This window comes from Bombus vosnesenskii, unplaced genomic scaffold, assembly GCF_011952255.1.
Source record: "Bombus vosnesenskii isolate JDL3184/JDL3185 unplaced genomic scaffold, Bvos_JDL3184-5_v1.1 scf7180000014831, whole genome shotgun sequence".
In the NCBI taxonomy this organism is placed as follows: domain Eukaryota; kingdom Metazoa; phylum Arthropoda; class Insecta; order Hymenoptera; family Apidae; genus Bombus; species Bombus vosnesenskii.
Genome location: NW_022883672.1, coordinates 36,576 through 44,904, shown reverse-complemented (window position 1 = coordinate 44,904; position 8,329 = coordinate 36,576). Strand labels below are relative to the sequence as shown.

Sequence of the window (8,329 nt, the reverse complement as noted above, 5' to 3'; positions counted from 1 at the left end):
AGGAGGCTTCCCCCTCCTATTTTCATTCATTAACGTTGGCTATAATCAATGGGCACCCTCACTTTCCTAACGAAAAGTGTGAACAACGAATCCGCGTTCTTCGTTCAGAAAGCACACCCACACTGAGATTTCCTCTCGTGGCGGCACACGAGAACGCAAATCTCACCACTCGAAACCAACTAGTGTCGGACGACGGCAGCGCAGTGGTTAGCGCCATAGAGTACAAACGTTCGGATCCCGGGTTCAAATCCCGGCGGCCTCGTACTTTTCCAAAGTCCGATTTTTCTTCCACGACATCTAAATAAGAAGGAAATACAGCAGTACTACACCCCGGCAAGCGACATCTACAGCCAGCAGCCTACAATTATCACGGATATATGAAGGAAGACGGAGAAAAAGAAGAAAAAAAGTGTGTTTCGTCCAGAGCCTGCTAGTGGACTCATCAGTAAGGCTTACCTAGCAGGCTCATGCCTTAGACACAATGGAAGGAGGGGGAAACAAAGCTATGTACATGGCAGAGACATCGAAGACGGATTCCTCCCTCCGACGGCCGGACACTGTATCCAAGGCCGGTCGGATCTCCTACCCTCTCTTGCGACGTATCCCAGTGGAGCGGCCCCACTCTTAATCTAGTTTGGTGGGAAAGGTTCGCGTACACACCGTGTATAAGAACTATTAAAAACCACACAGTGTATCGCGACTACCTTTCTACTACTTAACCCAAGTCCTATATTATCAGTCTTAGGTCCGAGGCGGCTCCTGTCACGTAAAATTGGTACTTGGGTGGTAGTCAGAAGGCTGAGTCGTAACCCAACTACTTATTTTCCTTTATAAAACTTTATTATAAACACTTACAAAATAACACCGAACCGGAGAATAGGGGTTGTATGAGTACAGCAACTAGAAGAGGAACAAGAACTGCCCGAGCTGGGTGAAGTCTCGGTTTATATACGTTTTGGTTTTAGGATGTTGAGGGGCTAGGTGTAGGTTATGATGTAGAAAAGTTTCCGAAGGTCGGGGGTCCATATCCTATCTCTGATGTGGACGGAGGTGCGTCACAGCCTTGGTGTATGCTATGATGATAAGGTGGTGATGTGTCCAAAAGTGTCCGAAGGTCGGGTGTCGATGTATTATCACTGATGTAGGTTGAGATGTGATTGATGTCACATACCCCCCTCTTTAGATTGATTTTGGTCCTCCAAAATCTTGGTGTTTCCTCAGTATGGAGCGATGGAATTGGACTCTGACTGGTTCGACTTGTACTTGTTCTTCTTCGTCGTGGTATATGCTTTTGCTATTTCAACCTGTGAAGGTTGTTGGCTGGTTAAATTTCGACTACGATTAATAGGGATAGTTTGCTAAGTTTGACGAAATGCCGCAGTATCACGTGTTGAATCTTTTGTAGACTTTCTAACAGCCTGTGATATAGAATGGGTTAGTGGTCTTTGAGTAATGGTTTTATACTATCTTGTTGTTTCTTTATAGTTTGATTGTTATCCAGTTGTTCCTTTGATACTTGCATTTCTTTGTTTTGTTTAGCAACTTCTAAAGCCTTTTCAGCATCTACAACTGGTTCTTTTTCCATGCATGTAATTTCTTCTTCAACCAGTACAACTGTGCTTTTCTCTATAGTTCGTGTTTTTGTGTCATTTAGTAAACTTTTCAATTCAATTTCCACAGTATCTGGAGCTTTAGATACCGACTGACTGTCATCTTCTGCATTTTCAATGCCCCAATCATCAAAGATATCCTGAATGACACTTCTTTTGTTAGTTATGCGCACTTTATCTGCTTCACTTATAGATTTATTCCTTCCTTCTGTATTAGCAACATGTATAAGTACGACAATTTTATTATGAATAATTTTCTTTTCTACATTAATTTTATGTGAACTATTAAAAGATCAATCTTGCCATTTCCATTTGTTGTTTCTTGTTATTCTTTTCTTTAATATCAATGTTATCTGCAGTTTCTAGATCACTAATTACTCCTGAGGTAATAGGAGTTATAGAATCGTTTCTTGTCTTTGTATGATTTAATATGTCATAATTGTATTTCTGGCTACAATTTTCAGAAACTTCTTGAGCCACAATTTCTGTTGAAATTACTTCTATAATTGTTCCATCACTTTCTCGTGCTTAACCTATCGGATTAAATTCTTCATTTACAATTTCAGCGTTCTTCATTCCTTTTTGTTCTGCAGAAACATTTTTTTTTCTTCATTGGAATTTACAACAGCATCCTTTTCATGTACAGTTAAAACAATATTTTCTTCTGTACTTTCATTCATATCATTAATATATAGTAGTTTCTACAGTCAGTACCATTACTTCTGAACTACTATCAACTAGTTTAGACAAATCTGTGTCTGTATCCGTGATATGCAATGTTTGGGCTTTATCATCAAAAGTTTCACCAAGTGTTTTAATTAATGCTTGACACTGAGCATTAGTAACACTAACTGTATCTATATTTAACACTGTACAAACGTTGTGTTTCTCAATGTTTTGTTCACCCTCATTTGTATTAAATATTTCAACATCGTTCGTACTTTCTTTATCTAAAGATGTGTCACCTGCATATCTTGAATGATCTCCAATCTCAGTTGTATTCTCTGCTTGCTTTTCTTGAAATTTCTCATCTTTTTTTTTTTTTTATATTGATCATCAATTTGTGGATCCTTATTTATTATTTCTTGTTCTACTTCATTAATCGCAGCGTTCTTTATGCTCTCTGTCTCACTACTTTCCTTACTTTAAAATTTTTTTTTGTTTTTATTTAAATCTGTTACATCACATTTATTTACTACTAAACCATCTTGAATTGTATTATCTGTACATTCCTGTGACTTATTTTTTTTTTTGATTTTCTGGAATATCATGCACATTCTTTATAATATCAGTCGTTGATTCTGATATTAATGAAGAAGATACATCTACTTTTATCGCTGATTCTACTTTATTAATGTCACTGTGCACTTCATGTAGTTGTTCCATAGTAAAACATCAAGATTGTTACAATTACTTAAGAAGTCATGGATTGTTATTTAAATATTTACTGCACTTTTCCATCAATGTAACCCTTTATGGCAGTTTGACATTCTACAGAACACCAATGCTGTATCAGTTTATATTTTTCTTCATCATGAAGTTTTATTATATCACCTAATTCTTCCTGATGTTTCTTTTTCTTTTTTTTCAATTTTCAAATAAGAGTGTGTTTTCTATGTGAATCTTTTAATTCTTGGTTCGCCTCGAGTAAGCGATTATTAACATCTTTGGAAAGTTTTTGGACGTTTTCCAGTTCTTTTCTAAGAAAATTATTTTGTTCGTTCATATCTTTTACTTTACTAAAATCCAGTTTCAATTTATTAGTTTCTTCTTCATATTTATATCCAAAATCACCCACTTTTTCATATTCACCCTTTAGTTCGTCTAGTTCACATTGAAGGGCAGATTATTTGTCCTTGTGGTTCAAGAACTACATTTTATCTCTTTTGCATCTTTAGCTCCAGCTTCACGTTCCTCCATTGAATTACTAACACATGAATTAAGTTTGGCCTTTTTTTTTTGTTCCAGCAAGTCAACTTCATATTTGTGACTTATGTTATTTCTTCTAATTTTATTGTTAGTTCTTCAATTTGTATTCCAAAAGATTGAACTCTTTTTACGTGCGTGTGTGTTTTTTTTTTGTAACTCGTCGAATTGCAATTCTAATTTTTGCACTTCCTCCTTCATGTCCTCTATATGCTTCTCGAACTCTTGTGTCGTCCTGTCTTTGTCGGAACATTCTACTTGAAGATCAGCGAGTTGATGCTCGGGATCGTAATTCAATTTTTGGTCGTTCGCAGTAATAAGCTCGCGTAACTTCACTTTTGAACTTGATCTTGTTTGGTCTTGATTGTGTTTTCGTAGTGCTTGTGGTGTTCTAAAAGTAATCGTCACGTTGCTTGCATTTTTAGTGCACATTGATACACTGCACTCTGCACAGGCAATGCTTTTGTTGTCATGAAATCTCTCTAACTTTTCAGTAACAAAACCTTTTATTTTATTATTTAATTTTGGATCATGCGCCCCTGGTGGAGATACATTATGTGTTCTCTTTACCTTTATTATGCACACGTTTTCCTTTTGCTCTCAATTTTTCGATCATCTTGTGCTGTTCTATATATTGTGTTCTTATGTTCTTCGCATATAAATCCTGTCGATTGACTTTATCTTTCAGTTGAGGTACATGTTTAATTCTTTACCTGTGATTATGATGAACAGCCTCAGCGTATTTCCTTTCTCTCTCTTTTTTTTTATGGATTTCTTGATAATCTTTTAGAAGTTGCTCGTTATATTTGGAAAGCTTTCTCACTTCGCGTTCAGCTGTTTCCTAACGGGATTTTTCTTCTTCAAGTTTTTCTGTAATCATTTTTTCTAAACTTCTCCATTTATTCTGTTCTTCTTCGAGTAATTCATTACGTTTCGGTATCTGTCTATCTTTTCCTTTAAAACATTTAATTTTATCAGAGAGTTCTCCTATTTTCAAACTTGCTTCATTTAAGGTAACTTTATGAGTTTCCGATTGATGCTTTAACATTTGATGTAAGTCTTCTATTGCTGTTTCACGTTCTTTCAACTGTTCATTAAATTCGTTTTTTAGCATATCCACTCGAGAAATTTCGAGTTCTTGAGCATCGTTTCTTCTTTTAGAAATTTGGCTTATTTTCTCTCGCCTGCTGCTACATGTTGCTGTCATTTTATCAACTTCTTTCTTCTTTTTTTTCTTTTTTTTTTTTTTTTTGAACTTAAAATCTTGATTTAAAGTTTGTGTTTCACTATATGATTTATTATTATTAACTAGTTCAACATTATTTTCAGTAGATTTTTTTTCGCGTGATTTTTATACTTATTTAAATAGTTTAACATGAGCAAATGCATCGTACGTCAGATATACCATTTTAAATAAATTGTCGCCTTTACAACTCGAGTTACCTCTGAACGAGTCGCATGATTGATCAATAAGCCATGAGTAATTATGCAAATTCAGTTTTTTTTCATCTATTTATTTGAATATTATAACAAAGACTTTACATTGAATATTTTATTAAAATTGTAAGTTTTTCATAAACGCTTCAAAATCCACAGTCTATTGATCAACTCCTCTATCCTTTCTCTTTCTCCTCACTAAAATAGATAAATTCCTAATGTAGTTTGTGGATAATATTTTTTTTTTTCTAAAGGAAATCACATTTATCATCTGATATATTTTTTGAAATAATTTCTGTCTGTACATTTTCTTCTTTTTCCTTACTCCTCTTTCTCTTTCTCATGAATTCTTTTTATTCCGTAAAATAGTTTTTGTATATTCAATTTTGTTAAGTGCAATCCTTATTTCTGATAACTTACTTTTATTAGATAATTCTTGTGAATCTTCTACTACATCTTCCATATCATTTTGAGTGCGGCTTCTGCCTTCAGTAAATTTAATATCTTGAACCGTATCATTAATTTCAATAGCTCTTTCGGTATCAAGTAAATCGCACTTATTATTTAATATACCTTTTGAATTGACTTCTGTCTCTGCAGTTTCTTCTTTTGTATCTTCTTCGAGTTTTCTTTGTTCTTTTAATCCACCCTTCTCATTTTGTAGGATCTTCCTTGTATCTTCATCTTTTTTAACTTCGACTTTATCCCATCTCCTAGGTCTGCCTCTATGTTTCGCTTCATCAGTTGCTATTACACCCGTTACTGCATTATCATTTTCTACAGATTTATACCTATCGCTATCACTAGCTGTGTTCGTTAAAAGAACTTCCCTTCGTTGACGAGTATCCGTTGTTTCGTTTTCACTATCTGAAATTGATTTTTGTTTAACACCTCTTTTTTCTTCTTTGGCAAATTTATTTTCTACATTTTCCGATGCCTTTTGTTTATTAATTATTTCACACTTGTCTTCGATTAATTTCGTCTTTAAAGCGCTTCGCAAAATTTTATTTGTGTTTGATTGTCTGGTTTGATTATAAACAATTTCTTCAAATTTTGGCGAAGTAGCAGGCTTTGCAGCAACATTATAACGACTGCTCCGTTTACTACTATCTAACATAGGTGGAGATGGATTCTTGTCATCTTTATTCTCTAAAGACTTCTCTTGTGTATTAGCATCTAAATTTCTCGACATAAGATCTGCTGAAGTTTTTGATTCTGTAGTGTCACATGCATTTTTCGCTGTCATCATTTGGTCTTCTTCTATAAGCAAATGTTCATTATTGTAAGCATTATTTCTTGCTTTTTGTATGGATTCTAATGATATATTTTGTTCAACGTTGTCTATTGATTTTGTATCATTTTCAGCAGTTGATTTACTAACTGCTTCTAATTCCTTCGTTTCAATTTGGTTTTCTTTATTTGTATCGCCGTCCAAAATATTTCTCATTGAAATATTATCCTTCTTGTTATGATCTCTTTCTGCTTCTCCTAAACTTTTACTTTTTTTTGTCAAACCATTCTTGTAAATTTTGAGTATCTTGTGACGAAGATGGTGACAAATCATTATACAATACTGCAATATCTTCTTTCCTTCGTTCCACAGACACTTTCTGGTATTCTGTTGAGCTATTGACATCAAACATTAAGTCTGTTTTAATGAAAATATAATCCTGTGAAGCGGTGTCAATTGATACTTTCCTTTCATAAGAATTTTCTACATTAGACTGCAATTCTTTTGAAAATTCTTTCAAAACCATTTCTTCATTTCCTACAGTAACGTCTGTTTTCTCCAAGCTTTTGTTCAAATTATTAGAAACTAAACTACCCTGATAACTCCGACTAGTCGCTGCTTTAATAGTCTCCTTTAACAGTTTTCTTAACTTGATTTCGTTCTGCTTCTGCATGGCGTCTAGTATGGCCCGAATACTTGGATCCACACCAGTAGCCATAGGGCTAACAGAAGATGTGTCTTCTGATTTTTTGCTCATAGTGGTTATTGTACTGTTGTTGGAGTCTGTACTAGCGAAGCTATTGCGACGAGTACGATAATATTTAAAAGAATCCAGTTCTTTGCCTGAATATTCTTCTTTTCGTGACCAGTTTCAGTTTTGGTGATGACCGTAGTCCGCTTTCCGTAGAAGTCGTTTCCACGCAAAGTGAGCTGATCTGCAGAGGTCCGCTGATCCCTCAATCTTCAATGATGCACGTATGCCGAAATGCGTAATTTCGTTTTCTTGAAGTTGATGGATCCTGGCACGGATCGCCAAAATGTCATGTAAAGTTGGTACTTGGGTTGCGAGAGAAAAGAAAGCTGAGTCGTAGCCCAACTATTAATTCTCTTTTATCGAACTTTATTATGACTTTGGCACTTACAGTAGAATAACGTTGAACAGAGAAAGGGGTGTTGTACAAGAACAGCAACTAGAACGAGAACTCCCCGGGCTGGATGAAGTCTCGGCTTATATACACCTTGGGGATGTTGGGGGGTTTGGTGTGGATTCCAAGGAGTCCGAAAGTCGGTGTTGGGGCCTTATCTCTGATGGGGACTAAGATGCGTCGCGGCGTTGGCGTCCGACAGTCGGGAGTCGATGTCTTTTCTCTGAGAGGTAATTGGTGTCACACCGGCAATCGTTACGTCGATTTTCATAGGCCTTGGCATCGTGTTTTGTGGATGCGCAATGGTCCATAACGTCTTCGTGTGGCAGAGGGTAAGAACACATCGCTATTAAAAAAGAAAACGAACACGTTCAAACACGTCTAAATCATCTTTTATGTGTATTTTGCTCGGAAATCATTTTATCGTGAAATTTTGTTTTCAGAGTTACCATAATTTATCTGGTAGAGTTCATAAAAATTTTTCTGAAATCAATTGCAAGCTTTTAGGAAACCAGGATTTTTCACATTTTTAAGAAGCGTTATAATTATATTGCTGATCTTTATTTTATTCGTGCGAAATTGAAAAGTACGCAAATGGCGCAAAATGCATAAAATGCGCTAAAATATACGTATATAAAAAAACAAATCTCGATTAAAATTTTATTTCTTTGATTATGTTCGTAAAACTACAAACTTGTATAAAAATACGCATTCTAGTTATAAGTGTTAAAACATTCGATCTAGTCCTTATCACATTCATGAAAACCTCCATTTAACCATTCGTTATATCAACGAACATTCATATGCAAAACTTACCACCTACCACATCCTCCGCGTATTAATATAATCCCCCTTTATAAATTATACACTTTAGAGTGGACTGGTTGGGTCAGAGTGATATAAGCTTACAAGTTCTCGAGGAGTTCTACCGAAGTTACATTTACGTTTGCATAATTTCACCGAAAAAGATACTCTGTAGA

The 8,329-nt window shown here is 35.2% G+C and overlaps 1 protein-coding gene across 1 annotated transcript; it reads right to left on the bottom strand.

Moving 5' to 3' along the window:
* Nucleotides 1-1,435: 1,435 nt before the first annotated feature.
* On the bottom strand, nt 1,436-6,961 carry LOC117240668 (kinectin-like). The gene is made up of 9 exons (XM_033506699.1): nt 6,728-6,961; nt 6,474-6,643; nt 6,078-6,268; nt 5,394-5,840; nt 4,383-4,604; nt 3,671-4,075; nt 2,325-2,641; nt 1,914-2,024; nt 1,436-1,750 (listed from the first exon to the last, which is right to left on the bottom strand). Exons 1-9 carry the CDS (start codon nt 6,959-6,961, stop codon nt 1,436-1,438), a joined length of 2,412 nt encoding a protein of 803 aa, XP_033362590.1.
* Between the last annotated feature and the right edge of the window lie 1,368 nt (nt 6,962-8,329).